Source organism: Pseudophryne corroboree, chromosome 8 (assembly GCF_028390025.1).
Source record: "Pseudophryne corroboree isolate aPseCor3 chromosome 8, aPseCor3.hap2, whole genome shotgun sequence".
Lineage (NCBI taxonomy): Eukaryota > Metazoa > Chordata > Amphibia > Anura > Myobatrachidae > Pseudophryne > Pseudophryne corroboree.
Window position 1 is genome coordinate 26,313,680 of NC_086451.1, and position 17,819 is coordinate 26,331,498.

Below are 17,819 nucleotides of genomic sequence, written 5' to 3' on the forward strand. Positions count from 1 at the left end.
ACACCTAAAAGGCTGGTTGCAAGACTTCTACACAAATGGACTGTAAACTGTAATTTGTAACTTCCTGTTTGGCTATTGAGCACCAGACAGGTGCTGTATACATTATATTGGTTCTCTGCTTACTTAAATTAGGCAAAGCCATCATTATTTGAATGCTTATTATGGAATTTTGTAAGGGGAATGCTGAGACATGATATAGTTTATAATTTTTTTTATATCATAATCATTTTACTTGGATACACACTAATTAACAATAATGACACTAATATTCCTTGACTTGGACATGGTGTAATGGCAAGATTTGTATAATCATAGCACATTCCTGCCCACCTTGCAGACAGGTAACCTCCCGTGTAAGAGAATTTCCTGCAATCTTTGGCGTTGGGAAGCCCTGGGTTGGGAAGCCCTTGGATTTTGTGGGAGAGTAGGGTAATTTGGAGGATATATGATGTAGAAATATTATTATCACTTTATTCTCAGTGCCTTCTTTAATGCCTGTACTACTTCTCTGTTTCTCAGGCTGTAAATGATGGGGTTCAACATTGGGGTCAAGATAGTGTAAAGTACAGCCACCACTTTGACATCTTTGTCCATGGCATAAGTGGCTAATGGCCAGATGTAGCTGAAGAGCCCACTAATGTAATACAGGGCCACCACTGTGAAATGAGAAGCGCAAGTAGAGAAGGTCTTAAAGCGCCCTCGGCTGGAACTAATCTTTGTAATCTCAGCGATGATTCGGCCATAGCTTACCAGGATTAAAATCAGTGGCACCATCCCCGTGATAAGTACAACTATGAAAAACATTGCTTCAGCAAACGGTGTGGCAGAACAAGACAACTTTAAGAGAGGAGTGACATCACAGAAGAAATGGTCCACTGTATTGGGACCACAAAAATCAAGACTGGAGATGGAAAAAGCTTGGACTAATGAGTTCACAAGACCATAAGCCCAGCAAGCTATAACCAGCCTGATCCTGACCACTCTACTCATAATAAGCGTGTAGTTGAGTGGGAAGCAGATAGCCACGTATCTATCATAGGCCATCGCTGCCAGAACGTAGCACTCGGTCACTGCAAAGAGTTGGAAAAGAATCAGTTGGGTGATACATTCGGAGTAGAGGATGGACTTCTGGGCAGTCAGCAGGATGGACAGGAGCTTGGGGACAGTTATAGAGGAAACAATGATGTCAATGATGGAGAGGTTGGCCAAGAAGAAGTACATTGGCGTGTGCAGTCGTCGGTCCAAGGAAATCAGAGAGAGAATCATTATGTTACCAATCGCAGTGGTCAAGTAGATGCAGAGGAACATGAGGAAGAGGAGAGGCTGAGGTTCTTCAGATTCAGATAATCCAACAATCAAGAATACCGACACAGAGGACTTGTTTTTCCAGCCAACTACTGCCATTATATCACTGTTGGTCTGAAAGACAGAAAGAAGCTTTATAAGAAATGTATCTCTCTATTAAAGTGAATGGTTGAATTATATAAAGCCTGTAAGTTCCGATACCATAACAGCAAGTTGTGCTATCGGAGCAGTTTCATTTTAGGCTCAGAGAGTATCCTAATTTCTGTTTCTTCAATGTATCTAGAATGTATGTATTTTTTTTTTATAAAACACACAAACATTACTGATAATGGCCCACTGATCCACACATTTATTCAAAAACCACCATCATGTAACAAATCACAAAAAATAACCTTTCCTTAAATTAGTCTGTTACTCTCGAACTGTATCAAAAAAATGTTTTCTTAATTAAAAATTCAATTTCTGTATCATATTTCTGCATCAATGTACAACACTTTGCAAGCCAATAAAACACATTACATCTTCGATCTGCCACAGCAAAAAATAAAAAAAATCAGCTCTGGCCTGATCAGAAAATGTCATGTATGTTTCTGTTAAATTATATGGTTTAGATGGCAAGCTCTTTGGGAAAGGGTGACTCCGCAGGAATCAGGAATTGTGCTTGATCCTTGGAACGTATTTCAAATGACACATTTTAACGACATCATTTTTGTATAATGTCATTGACAATTCTGATGCTCAGCCTAAGATCGGATCAGTGATACACAGAATGAAAGTTGCTTAAATTGATTTATTGGCTCAACGCAGGTGCATATAAGGGAAGGGTTAATCTAGACATACTCATACATATTCTGTTGGGAAAGACCAACGGAAGAGATAGATTGCTTTTTTGGAGCACTCTTTTAAATACTTTAAATACTTAATTTGACATGATTATAATATTTTAAAATGTAACCTTTATTGTGTATCAATAAAATAAATGGGGTAATTTGGAGACATTATAAACATAACTGTAAAGATGTGTATACTGTATTAAACCCCATGTCTCTCTTACACAAATATAATGAAAATTAAACATCAACTTGTATGGTGAATTTTTTATAAAGATTTATATATATTTTTTCTAGCAAAATTGCTGAACTTGTATGCTTGGATCGTGACCAAACAAAGAAATGCTTCCATAGAGCTTTGCATCGACAGCACTGATTATCTAGGCTGGTAACTCATACATTTGATTTTACTGAATACAATTGTAACAATTTTTTTTTTTCTTTTGTAACAAATACTGCTTGGTGTCCAGAGCACATGCCAGAAACTCATATAAAGAGTAATCAATTTCACAGAAACATGAAAATCTTGCTATTTATTTAAAGCAGGGGTTAGATTCTTCAAAAGGGCACATAAGTGCTGCACAGCTTTGCTCATAACCCAGGGCCGTTTCTTAGGGCACGCGAGCAGTGCAACCGCACTGGGCGCCCGCCGCGGCACTAACTGTGGCTCCCTGCTTCCCCCTCCTATTTCTCCCCGAGTAACCCGCTCGGGGGGCGGAGTTTCACGGAATGACGCGGTTGCGTCGTTATGGCACAACGAAACCCTGTCACTCCGCGAAACTCCCCCCCCCCCGAGTGGAGTACAGAGTGGGATCCAAGTTAGGAAGAGGGAACGGCCGGCGCGAGGAGCGACTGGTGAGGCGGGCCAAAGAGCGGTAATCGCCTCTGTAAGTATTCTCTCCCTCTCAATGTGTAAAATGGGGACACCTGCCGTAATGTGTGAAATGGGGACTCTTGCCTGCTGTAGTGTGGGGATTAAATGTATCAAGGGCATTGCGGTGTGTGGCATAATATGGTGCAGGGGGCGTTACTGTGTGGGGCTTAATATGGTAGAATTTTTTTTTCCTATGGTGGTCGTGATCTGTTGGATCAGGGTCAAAAGCTGGATTGTGAGGTAGTCTTTCCAGACGAGGCCATGCCCATTTAAAGGAGGCCACACCCATTTGGATGAGGCCACGCCCCCTTCCCATGTGCACACAAGTTTTTTTATTAACCTAACACACATGCCGCACACCTTTGCTCATAAACATGACACAAATGTCACACACCTCTGCTCCAACTACATAGCTTAATACAAATAGTTTGAGCGTACAGAGCACAATACTACACTCTTGTATTCTATTCAAATCCCACAATGATGATTGCCTCTCAAAAGGGGCCACTGATTGCATTTATTATAGGCAAAAGATCTCTCAAAGTACAAAATATTTAAGTGTACCACACACAATACATATGTCAAAATTCAATGTGATATATTCAAATATCTGGGGTACCCCATTTGGCAGTGTGGTAGCCGACAGTATGCAGTGAAAATATAATGCCACTGCACAGATGTCCGCAATTTGTAATGATTGCAAAGTTTGCAAATGTAAAGAGCAGTGTGGTCCGTTTATACAACGCTTCTCATCTGCTCTTTACATTTGCAAACTTTGCAATCGTTACAAATTAATTTACACTCTCATATGTGCATTGCATGTAATTTGCAAATCATTATCTAAATGAATCCTAATTATCATGGTTAAATGGTGAACAAATATAGCAGATGGTATATAGCGGACATCTGTGCAGTGGCATTATATTTTCACTGCATACTGTCGGCTACCACACTGCCAAATGGGGTACCCCAGATATTTGAATATATCACATTGAATTTTGACATATGTATTGTGTGTGGTACACTTAAATATTTTGTACTTTGAGAGATCTTTTGCCTATAATAAATGCAATCAGTGGCCCCTTTTGAGAGGCATCATCATTGTGGGATTTGAATAGAATACAAGAGTGTAGTATTGTGCTCTGTACGCTCAAACTATTTGTATTAAGCTATGTAGTTGGAGCAGAGGTGTGTGACATTTGTGTCATGTTTATGAGCAAAGGTGTGCGGCATGTGTGTTAGGTTATGAGCAAAGCTGTGCGGCATTTATGTGCCTTTTTGAAGAATCTAACCCCTGCTTTAAATTAATAGCAAGATTTTCATGTTTCTGTGAAATTGATTACTCTTCATATGAGTTTCTGGCATGTACTCTGGACACCAAGCAGTATTTGTTACAAAAGAAAAACATTTTTTTTGTTACAATTGTATTCAGTAAAATCAAATGTATGAGTTACCAGCCTAGATAATCAGTGCTGACGATGCAAAGCTCTATGGAAGCATTTCTTTGTTTGGTCACGATCCAAGCATACAAATTAAGCAATTCTGCTAGAAAAAAATATATATAGATCTTGATAAAAAATTCACCATACAAGTTGATGTTTAATTTTCATTATTTGTGTAAGAGAGACATGGGGTTTAATACAGTATACACATCTTTACAGTTATGTTTATAATGTCTCCAAATTACCCCATTTATTTTATTGATATACAATAAAGGTTACGTTTTAAAATATTATAATCATGTCAAATTAAGTATTTACAGAATTTAAAAGAGTGCTCCAAAAAAGCAATCTATCTCTTCCGTTGGTCTTTCCCAACTGAATATGTATGAGTATGTTTAGCTTATTGATTGCTGGAGCACCTCCAGCTTTGTGAATCATTTAGAAACCCAAATTTTGGGATATATTTATAGCTGGTTCTTTAACGGATTGTGATTAATATTATTCTTTGTCTGGTGCGGTATAAAAATACTATGTTGCAAGGGTTAATCTAGACAAGAAAAAACTATTTCCTCAGCACACTGTCAATGCAGAGATCTCAGTTATACCCTTTTCAGACCGCCTGAGGTGGGTCGCACACGGGAAACTGACACGGGAGATCCCAGTGTGCAACCCGCCTCAGGAGCCCCGGTACCGCTGACTGCAACCCAACATATTGGTGACGTCAGCGGTGACATCGCACGGGCGGCACTTGGAGATCACATGATCTCCAAGCGCCGCTCGCACCCAGAGAGTGAACAGGAAATGTGCCGCATCAACCCAGCTCCCGTTCACACCGCACAGTGAGTCTGATTGAAGACGCGCTCAACCCTTCTCACGACTAGGGTTGAATACCAGATCACTGGACCCAGTATTTCAACCCTTGCACCTTGGAACATATACAGTGCATCCGGAAAGTCTTCACAGCGCTTCACTTTTTCCACATTTTGTTATGTTACAGCCATATTCCGAAATGGAATAAATTCATTTTTGTCCTCAAAATTCTACACACAATACCCAATAATGACAATGTGAAAAAAGTTTTTTTGAGATTTTTTCAAATTTATTCAAAATAAAAAACTAAGAAATCGCATGTACGTAAGTATTCACAGCTCAAATCAATTGTCAGACCACACGTGAACACGGGTTATGCGCGCTGATGTGCCAATAACCCGTGTTCATAGGTGGCGGTCTGAAAGGGGTATTACATACAATTGCAAACATATGGTAAGTCACCAGCCCCGGCCATATATAGGATCAGTAGTTGGAGAGTATCGTGATCTTTGTAGTACTAATTTGGAGGTTTTTGGGTACCTCCAACTGAGGTAGCTCTCAGTTTAGAAATTCATAGATCTCTGTATTGCTGTTATTATATAGGATGTACAGCTCTTTTGCTGGATTATTTGCAGTGTGCTGAGGGAATTTGTTTTGTTTTTCGTGTTAAGATCAGATCAGTGCTGTCAAGTTCCCGTTCACAGTTACAGGGATCTGTGAGTGGGGTTGGAAGAAGCACAGAGAAAGATAGAAGTAATCTGCTATCATCTTCCGACTGTATTTATCACCACCTCTAACACATACTTGCCAACATTTGTAATGTACCTTCTGGAACGTATCTGGAGGTTGATGTTATGGTGGGAGATATGAGGGGCGTGGTACCATGAAGTGCATCATTGCAGCCCTAACCCCCGCCGTACAATGCCACAGTCTGCTTCAGTATTTACCAGGGTGTGGACTGCGATGACGCGTTTCACCATGAACTGCATCATTAAGCCCTTGGGAAACTAGCCTACTGTCTAGAGAACCAGGGGAGGTGCTGGAAATTTGGGAGTTCCCACACATTCTGGGAGAATTGGCAAGTATAACAATCCTCCCAACTGTCCCGCTTTTGGGTCGGACAGCCCCGCTTTTTTGGAATTGGCTCACCATCCCACCTGCAAGCCACAGTATCCCTTGTTGTGTGTGTGGAGGGGGGTTGGGTGGAGCATTCACCACTGCATAGCAGAAATAGCGGGTGAAGATAGAGCATTGTGGGCTGACAAATCTCCTAAAAACAATTAATTTTTATTATTTATGATGGTTATTATTATCATTTATTTATATATAGCACCATCATATTCCATTGTGTTTAACAATCTGGAACAAAACAATACTAAAACAAGCCCTTATAGATTATAATTCTGATTTATAGATGTTTAATGATTGAATATATATAAAAAAAATACAAAACCTAAAAATATACATGAGGCAACTACAAAAAAACTGTAGTATTCATTGACAATTAAATGCAATTCCAATTTAAAAAATAATATAATATATATACCAGTCAAATATTACCAGCTACAGTATACAATTCTATATGCCCCAGCCAGTTAGAGACCAATATGCGTCTATATGCAGGCTTTTATGAAATTTATAGACTGACGCATTTTGCCATAACATGACAGATTTTATTAAAGTCAAATATATATGGCAAAGTTTAGGAGTGGTAATATATGTACTTTTTGTCCAATCAGGGCATTTTCTGACCAGTCCAGCTGGAATTGGTTAATTCAGAAGTTAATTATTCACATGCTCAATCCAATACCAGGATCAAGTTTTCTTTTCCGAATAAATAATTTAAATTCTGTGCATCATTTATTACCAGTTATTTGTATAGCGCACACATATTCTGCAGTGCTTTACAGAGAACATTTAGCCATTCACATCAATCCCTGCCCCAGTGGAGCTTATACACGCGCACATATACACGCGCACACACATTCATGCTAGGGTTAATTTTGTTGGGATCCAATTAGCATACCAGTATATTTTTGGATTGAAGAAGGAATCCGGAGTACCTGGAGGAAACCCACGCAAGTACGGGGAGAATATACAAACCCCGCACAGTTACGGTCATGGTGGGAATCGACCCCATGACCTCAGTGCTGTAAGGCAGTAATGCTAACCATTGCACCATCCGTACTGCCAATCACATCAGCACACACACACACACACACACACACACACACACACACACACACACACACACACACACACACACACACACACACACACACACACACACACACACACACACACACACACACACACACACACACACACACACACACACACACACACACACACACACCAAGCTGATAACGCACATTTCAATTTCCTATTGTAATCCATCAGCTCCAGTCTGGTCATTTTTGGATGAAAATGTCCACTGATCTTCTGATCCATATATTTTGGATGTTCCTGTTTATCTCTGTATATGTTATATTGGGGGAGATGTATTAAAGGTTGGTGAGAGATACAATAGAGAAAGATAAATTACCAACCAGTCAGCTCCTAACTGCCATGTTACAGGCTGTGTTTAGAAACATAACAGTTTAAGTTCATTGGTTGGCACTTTGTCTTTCTCCACCATCTCTTGCTCATGATGTGGTTAGATTGCAAGCTCTTCAACAAAGGTGTTTGCTGTGTATGGAACTTGCTCATGTTAGTCATTGTGCTTAACGTCCTTCTCCAGTTTGCTGTTAATTGGGATCTCTGGTCAGAGTGTGTCATCTTAACCCCAAACAGCCTGCGGCAACTTGTGGCTCTAAACCCATGGGAGAACGAAAGATCCCAGCATGCTCTCCTAACTTCTAGAGGCCACAGACTGGAGTATGTATAACTGTGTTGGTATAAAGAAGTAAATTACTTGTTAGCATGCAAATTTTAAAAATAAAAAAAGACTGAAGTTATGTTGCAAATTATTTGCAAATTAAGTTTAAAAATATAAAATAATTTAAAATTTTTAATTTTTGTTCCTAGGGTATTATTCATCTCAATAACATTGATTTCCAGTCATTTCCAGTCAATTTTGACCACCTCACAATATTGTTTTTTTACCAATATTGTCCAAAGGCTGCAGCGAGCTGGTTGGTTACTAAGCGACAGAGCAGCGGCACAAACACACGGCAGTTTATAGCACATCAATGAAACATTACCACACACTGCATGGATCACAGGGCTTATAGATGCACGTGAACAAACACACTAGGGTGAAGCGCACCAAACAGTACAAACAATAGATATATATATATTTATTTTTCTATTTTTAAACTTGCAGCTAGGTTCAAACTGCATGGACCACAGGGCTTATAGATGCACATGAGCAAACTGCACTAGGGAAAAGCACACCAAGCAGTACAAAACAATATATATACCTAACATAGGGCCTAATTCAGACCTGATCGTAGCTGTGCTAAATTTAGCACATCTACGATCAGGCACACTGACATGCGGTGGGACGCCCGGCACAGGGCTAGTCCGCCCCGCATGTCAGGGCCTACCTCGCCGCACAAGTACAAAAGCATCGCACATCGGAGATGCTTTTGTACTTGACCAGTAACTCCCAGCCAGCGCAGCTCCCGTGCACTGGCAGGGAGCTACAAGTCACTGTCCGGATCACATCGGCTGTGTGTGACGTCACACAGCCGCCGCTGCTCACCCCCCGCACGATCCAGGCACACCTGTGTTGCCCAGACTGCGCCCCTAAAACAGCGGCCAAATGCAGCCGGCCCGCCCCCTCCCACCCAGCGATCAGGCAGAGGCGATCCCAGGGCTGAGATGGCCATCGGCTGTCTGGTGATCAGGTCTGAATTAGGCCCATAAAACAGCAGAGAAACAGGTTGTTACATTTGCAAATCATTTTGGCTTAAACAAATGCAAAATAGTGTTTGTGCTTCTTAAATAGAGCATATAAAATGAATACAAATTATACATTCATTAAAATAATTATTTGTTAACACATTTGCTAACACAGAAGTCCACTGAAAACCTAAAAATGTATTTGCAAATTGTGCAAAGCTTTTTAAACCCATACAATCCGTGTGATTCATTCCTTGCAGAGTTGTCTTAAAAAAAATCTGATTGCTGGTGTTGCAGAGGTATAGAATGGGAATTGCTGTTTTGATGAAGGCCCTCATTCCGAGTTGTTCGCTCGCAAGCTGCTTTTAGCAGCATTGCACACGCTAAGCCGCCACCTACTGGGAGTGAATCTTAGCTTATCAAAATTGCGAACAAAAGATTTGCAATATTGCGAAAAGACTTCTCTGTGCAGTCTCTGAGTAGCTCGAGACTTACTCTTCCAGTGCGATCAGTTCAGTGCTTGTCGTTCCTGGTTTGACGTCACAAACACACCCAGCGTTCGCCCAGACACTCCCCCGTTTCTCCAGCCACTCCCGCGTTTTTCCCAGAAACGGCAGCGTTTTTTCACACACTCCCATAAAACGGCCAGTTTCCGCCCAGAAACACCCACTTCCTGTCAATCACATTACGATCACCAGAACGAAGAAAAAACCTTGTAATGCCGTGAGTAAAATACCTAACTGCATAGCAAATTTACTTGGCGCAGTCGCACTGCGGACCTTGCGCATGCGCATTAGTGACTAATCGCTCCGTTGCGAAAAAAAAATAACAAGCGAACAACTCGGAATGACCACCGAAATTCAAGTTTACATTATACAATTTATATATCGTCATCAAAGACCATGATACGCATTGCTAGGTCATCCTTTAGGCAATCTAGGCTTCTGCCTAGGGCCAAGTGGTCATAGAGGGGCCATATTAGCCTAACCTCATTTTATGTTATTTTTTTATTGACGGAGGGCAATGGGCACAAAATAGCAGTTTGCCTAGGATACCCCATGGGCTCCCAATCTGTCTGTGACAATACATACACCATAAAGCACTTTACTCACATGTTCTCCAAAAATTCTAGAGATCTTTTAAAACTTTTTTTTTAAATAATTTTAATAATGTTATCACATCCTAATGTAAAGTATAATGATATTCAATGGCAGACAAGTTATGATTTGTATTATTCATAATAATGTATGACAATGGAGCATTATTCCTTATGAACACACAACTTTTACCCACGGCGACTGCAGTAGTGACATAAGGGGTCTCACTCAGAGGTGGTCGCAGTGTCGATGGCGCACGCAAGCGGACAGTGGGGGTAATTCCAAGTTGATCGTAGCAGGAAATTTTGTTAGCAGTTGGGCAAAACCATGTGCACTGCAGGGGAGGCAGATATAACATGTGCAGAGAGAGTTAGATTTGGGTGGGTTATTTTGTTTCTGTGCAGGGTAAATACTGGCTGCTTTATTTTTACACTGCAATTTAGATTGCAGATTGAACTCACCACACCCAAATCTAACTCTCTCTGCACATGTTATATCTGCCTCCCCTGCAGTGCACATGGTTTTGCCCAACTGCTAACAAAATTTCCTGCTACGATCAACTTGGAATTACCCCCAATATTTTAAATCATCCTGCATGCGTTCTGATTGCGCACAGAGGCACAGCACAGAGTCGGACGCACCGTCTGGTCAATTTAATGGCAATTCCTGGGAGGTAAGAGGGCGTGATGGAGGCGATGCGGGCGCGTGGCAGAAAGCGGCTGAGTTCAAAGGCGGACAGCCACTCACGTCAGCGGCCAGATCAGTTTTCGGAATTATCTTAGTATTGATATTAAATAAAATAATATATTTCAGTTACCCTTTAATGGAAAGGAAGTAGCTTAAACTTTCCCCCGGTAACAATTGTATTAAAATATCTATAGGTGTGCTGATGTTATCGGCTGTACAGTGTAACATTTTACCTTATGATCAATAAGATTTATGTGCAAAAAACAGACAGGGATTTAAAAAAAATAAAAAAATAAATAAAAATAATTTTTAAAGTGAACTGTTAGACAGAAAGCGGAATATATTGGAGCAGAAGTGTTCGGCAGCTCAGTGCTGTGAATGAACTGGCAGAGAGATGTGCAGCTTCCTAACACCCCCCTGACTGAGACGTGATGTATCTGGTGCCATACTCACAGTCTCTCCTCCTGTCTCCAGCACTCGCTCTGTCCCCTGCTCACCTATGTACAGTCAGAAAGCCCTCTGGAGCAGATCCCACATGGCATCATCGCCTCTGGTGCACATCTGGAAAAATACAACCTTATTCATTTAATTATGAATTAACCGTTTCTTATATAGTGCAGCAAATTCCGTTGCGCTTTACAATTGGAAATAACAAATGAAAAAAACAAAACTGGGTAATAATATTTTATTATTATTTCTTACCAGTTATTTATATAGTGCACACATATTCCGTAGCGCTTTACAGAGAATGTTTGGCCATTCACATCACTGCCCCAGTGGAGCTTACACTCTATGTTCCCTATTACATGTACACGCACACACATTAACATTACGGTTAATTCCATTGGGAGCCAATTAACCTACCTGTATATTTTTGGAGCGTGGGAGGAAACCGGAGTACCTGGAGGAAACCCACGCAAGTATGGGGAGAATATACAAACTCCACACAGTTAGGGCCATGGTGGGAATTGAACCCATGACCTCAGCGCTGTGAGGCAGTAATGCTAACCATTACACTATCTGTACTGCCCTAATAGACAGACATAGAGGTACTGTAGGAAGGCTCTGCTCGCAAGCTTACAATCTATAGGGAAGTAGGCATTGATACACAAGGATAGGTGTTATCTATTGCATAAAGGTCCACCAGATTGCAAATGTTCTTGGTGGGTTGCATGATGTGGTCACACAGCAATGTTGGCCTGGGGTCAGGAGGATGGAAAAGTGAAGAACAGGAAAATACTGTATGTGAGGATATGAGTGTACTCCACAATGGGTAAGTAATCGGATGGGAAAGTTTATGAAGGTTTTGTGGACGGTTCCAGAATTTGATAAGCTTGCCTGAAGATGTGAGTTTTCAGGGAACACTTGAAGGTTTTGAGACTAAAGGAGAGTCTTTTGTGTATAGGAGGGCGTTCCACAGAGTTAATGGGGCGAATAATGTGTGTGGATGAGAGATGTAGATCTTGTGCAGAGTGAAGAGGTCAGGTTGGGAGATATTTTGAGATGAGTGAAGAGATGTATGTTGGTGTAATATGGTTAATGGCCATATGTGTGAGTAAAAGTTTTTATATTGAATACGGTGGAATACAGATAACCAATGGAGGGACTGACAGAGTGGATCTGCAGACGATGAACGTCTAGCGAGGAAGATTAGCCGCGCAGCAGCATTAAGAATGGATTGTAGTGGTGAGAGTCTATTTTTGATAAGACCAGTTAGGAGACTATTGCAATAATCAATGCGGGAGATAATTTTGGATATGTTTTTAGGTGCATGTAGCAAAATTTAGAGAGACACAGATTGAATATGGGGAACAGTTCAGAGTCGAGGATGACACTTAGGCAGCTGTCTGTCTGGTGGGATTGATTGTCGAGCTCTCAACAGTGATAGAGATATCAGGTTGGTAACTACTATTGGTCAGTGGAAATATAATTAATTCTGTTTTGGAAATATTACGTTTGAGATGGCGAGTTGACATCCAAGAGGAAACGGCAGAAAGGCATTCAGTGACATGGACCACAGAGGGTGACAAATCTAGCATACAGATGATACTGAAATCCAAATGAGCTGATTAGTTTACCAAGAGATGTGGTATAGATTGAGAAAGCAGAGGACCTAATACTAAGCCTTGCGGTACTCCAACTGATAAAGGTAACAAAGAGGAGGTGGATTCAGAGAAGTGGACACCCAAAGAGCGATTAAATAGGTAGGATGAGAACCAAGAAAGGGCTGTGTCTTGAAGACATAGGAATTGTAGTGTTTGTATGAGAAGAGGGTGGTCAACAGTGTCAAAAGAAGCAGAGAGATCTAGAAGAATAAGTAATGAGTACTGACCTTTGGACTTAGCAGTGACCAAATCATTCACCACTTTAATCAGTGCTGTCTCTGTGGAATGTTGGGAATGATAGCCTGATTGAAGTCATACAATAAGTTGTGTTAGTTAAGACAGTGTGTGAGGTGAGTGTAGGCAAGTCGCTCAAGTAGCTTGGAGGGGCAGTGGAGCTGAGAGATGGGACGGTAGTTTGAGAGAGAGTTTGGATCAGATTTTTGTTTTATCAGAATGGGAGTAATCACTGCATGCTTGAACGGTGAAGGAAAGATACCGAAAGAGGGAGATTACAGATTTTAGTTAGGGTTGGGATGAGCACAGGAGACAGATCTTTACTTATAAGGGTATAGGATCAAGCGGAGAGGTAGTAGAGTCGCAGGATGAGAACTGTGTTTACATTTCATCTTCATTTGTGGGATCAAATGAAGAGAGAGTGCCAGATAGTTCCAGTAGGGAATTGAGCAGGTCACTGACTGAGGAAGAGCATGCCATTTCATCTTGGATCTTATCAATCTTGTCCTTGAAGTAAGAAGCAAGATCTTGCACACTGATAGTGGCTGGTGGGTTGGGTGAGAGAGGATTGAGAAGTGATTCAAATGTATTAAAAAGAGGCTTGAGCAGAGATGAGAGTTTGGAAATATGTTTGTTTGGCAGTGTACAGGGCATTACAATAAGAGTAATAGGCGGTCTTATATGTGAGGAAATCGCTTGGAATATAAGATTTACGTCACTGACATTCAACTTAATATGAGAGTTTTTGTAGGTGTTTTGTTAATTTAGAGTGCCAGTGTTCACATATAGGCCGACATGGGCCAGTATTTACTAAAAATCCGAGTTTGTCCGATTTGTGTTTTTTTTTCTAAGTCCCAATCCGGGAATTTACTAAGCACCAATCTCGGCAGTGTCTGGTCTATTCGTAATGGTTTGAATGACAGCGTCCCGAAATACGAATGAATAGACCATCGGTCAAACGCGGCTGTTATTTCATAGAATACGGGAATTCACTATTCATTCGTATTTGGGTGTTAGTTTCTGAGTGCTCAAGTGCGGGTCTATTTTTTTTGGAATCGTTAAAAAAAGCAGCAAAAAAATAGACCTGCTTTTTCCAGTCGAGTTTGGATAACCATGCACGGATCAGTGAGATCTGTGCATGGTTATCTATGGGAAAGGGTCTGTTTAGTGTTAAATCAGAAAAAAAATTGCGTGGGGTCCCCCCTCCTAAGCATAACCAGCCTCGGGCTCTTTGAGCCGGTCCTGGTTGAAAAAATATGTGGAAAAATATGACAGGGGTTCCCCCATATTTCATCAACCAGCACCGGGCTCTGCGCCTGGTCCTGGTTCCAAAAATACGGGGGACAAAAAGCGTAGGGGTCCGCCGTATTTCTGAAACCAGCACTGGGCTCCACTAGCTGGGGAGATAATGCCACAGCCGGGGGACACTTTGATATCGGTCCCTGCGGCCGTGCCATTAAAACCCCAACTAGTCACCCCTGGCCGGGGTACCCTGGAGGAGTGGGGACCCCTTCAATCAAGGGGTCCCCCCCCTCCAGCCACCCAAGGGCCGGGGGTGAAGCCCGAGGCTGTCCCCCCCATCCAAGGGCGGCGGATGGGGGGCTGATAGCCAAGTGTGAAAGTGTGAATATTGTTTTTAGTAGCAGTACTACAAGTCCCAGCAAGCCTCCCCCGCAAGCTGGTACTTGGAGAACCACAAGTACCAGTATGCGGTGGAAAACCGGGCCCGCTGGTACCTGTAGTACTACTACTAAAAAAATACCCCAATAAAAACAGGACACACACACCGTGACAGTACAACTTTATTACATACATGCACACCAACATACACACATACTTACCTATGTTCCCACGAGGCTCGGTCCTCTTCTCCATGTAGAATCCTTGGGGTACCTGTGAAAAAAATTATACTCACATAATCCAGTGAAGAATCCGACCTTTGAATAATCCACGTACTTGGCAAAAAAATAAAACGCAAACCCGACCACGCACTGAAAGGGGTCCCATGTTTTCACAGGGGACCCCTTTCCCCGACTGCCAGGACCCCCCCTGACTCCTGTCAAAGAGGGTCCCTTCAGCCAATCAGGGTGTGCCACGTCGTGGCACCCTCCTGATTGGCTGTGTGCTCCTGTAGTGTCTGTCAGGCAGCACACGGCAGTGATACAATGAAGCGCCTATGCGCTCCATTGTAGCCAATGGTGGGAAATTTGCGGTCAGCGGTGAGGTTACTTTCGGTCAACCGCTGTCCGCAAAGTTCCCACCATTGGTTACAATGGAGCGCATTGGCGCTACATTGTATCACTGCAGTGTGCTGCCTGACAGACACTACAGGAGCACACAGCCAATCAGGAGGGTGCCACGACGTGGCGCTCCCTGATTGGCTGAAGGAACCCTCTTAGACAGAAGTCAGGGGGGGGGGGGGGTCCTGGCAGTCGGGGAAAGGGGTCCCATGTGAAAACATGGGGTCCCTTTCAGTGCGTGGTCAGATGTCCATTTTTTTATTTTGCAAAGTACGTGGATTATCCAAAGAACAGAAGAGGACCGATCTACACTGGATTATGTGAGTATAATTTTCCCACAGGTACCCCATGGATTCTACATGGAGAAGAGGACCGACCCTCGTGTGAACATAGGTAAGTATGTATGTTTGGAGGTGTGCATGTATGTAATAAACTTATACTTTCAAGGTGTGTGTCTCCTGTTTTTATTGGGGTATTTTTTTAGTAGTAGTACAACAGGTACCAGCGGGCCCGGTTTTACACCGCATGCTGGTACTTGTGGTTCTCCAAGTACCAGCTTGCGGGGGAGGCTTGCTGGGACTTGTAGTACTGCTACTAAAAACATTATTCACATTTTACAAAAAGGCTATCAGCCCCCCATCCGCCGCCCTTGGATGGGGGGGACAGCCTCGGGCTTCACCCCTGGCCCTTGGGTGGCTGGAGGGGTGGACCCCTTGTTTTAAGGGGTTCCCACTCCTCCAGGGTACCCCGGCCAGGGGTGACTAGTTGGATTATGTAATGCCAGGGCTGCAGGGACCAATATAAAAGTGTCCCCCGGCTGTGGCATTATGTACCTGGCTAGTGGAGCCCGGTGCTGGTTTCAAAAATACGGGGGACCCCTACGCTTTTTGTCCCCCGTATTTTTGGAACCAGGACCAGGCGCAGAGCCCGGTGCTGGTTGTTTAAATATGGGGGAACCCCTGTCATTTTTCCCCCCATATTTTTTCAACCAGGACCGGCTCAAAGAGCCCGAGGCTGGTTTTGTATAGAAGGGGGGACCCCACGCATTTTTATTTTTTATTTTTAACAATGTTTTTTTTTTTAACTAAAGGTGCACAATGAAGCCCAGCACGGATCTCACAGATCCGGCCGGGTTTCCTTGTGTTTTTTCAGGCAGTGTTTTACTCATCACTCCCGTAAAACACTGCCTGATATTACGAATCACATCGACATCGGAAAACACGATTGTGCAAAACTCGGCAGCTTAGTGAATGACCGTATCAGGATTCAAAAAGTTGCAGTAAAATGCACCCGATACCATTCGAGTTCAAACACCCTTCAAAACGGTCAAAACACGAATATTAGTAAATAAACCCCCATGGAGTGTGATCGGTAGCCGGAGCCATTTCATCTAGGGCTATTTCTCCAGTCTGGTTCAGGTGGGATACAGCCATCTCAGGAGAAGTGAATACAGAAATAGGTGAGTGCAGTTGTTACAGAGAGCTGGAAAGTTCTTGAAAATTAATTCTGTTAATATTTTTGCGGGTTTGAGGAGGATTGGAGGACCTAAATGACTCTGATTTTGAAGTAATGGTGGAGAGCATGCAGGTGATAAGGTTGTGATCCGAGAGAGGGAAAGGATTGTTAGTGAATCCAGAAACTGAGCATAGTCTGGTGAATAGAAGATCATAAACATGGAAAGAAAAGTGTTGTCTCTGCTGGCGCACTACGGAGGTAATATTTTAAAATATAACTTTTATTCCATATTATTTAAGAACATCTGGTTTGTGTAATAAAAACAGACATAAAATGAAGTGATGATGATTAAAAGTTCATATCTCACTGTGTCCTTATTATTTATTATATTTATTCTTTATCTGAATATATATTGTAATAATTGTGTATATTCCTATGTCTATTAGCTGAGTAATATATAACCAAATATAGATGATTATTGTGCCACACACAGTTATTATTTTACCTGTTAGTGTTATTTGTCCTGTTAGTGTTAATGATGCTATTGTCCCAGTGATCTTAATATAATTATCTGCTCATTCAGCAATATATATATATATATATATATATATACACTGTATGTATATATATATATATATATATATATATATATATATTTATGCTGGTATTATTGGGGGAAGAAAGAAATTTGTAGAGGAGTCAGTACAATGGAAGAAGCCGAGAGAGGAGGCTAGACAGAGTAGTTTGGAGCAGCAGAGTTTGGACTATCAATAGCGATGCTGAAATCACCCATGATGAAGGTGGAGATGTCAGAGGATAGGAAGTGAGGTAGCCAGGCAGAAAAATCTTCCAGAATTTTTTGTGGGTTGCACAGGTCCGTTATAGATAGCAGCA

General features: G+C 42.0%; 1 protein-coding gene across 1 annotated transcript; it reads right to left on the reverse strand.

Moving 5' to 3' along the window:
- Nucleotides 1-465: 465 nt before the first annotated feature.
- LOC134949707 (olfactory receptor 5A2-like) lies at nt 466-1,404 on the reverse strand. The gene has a single exon (XM_063938464.1). It carries the CDS (start codon nt 1,402-1,404, stop codon nt 466-468), a length of 939 nt encoding a protein of 312 aa, XP_063794534.1.
- Nucleotides 1,405-17,819: the final 16,415 nt, after the last annotated feature.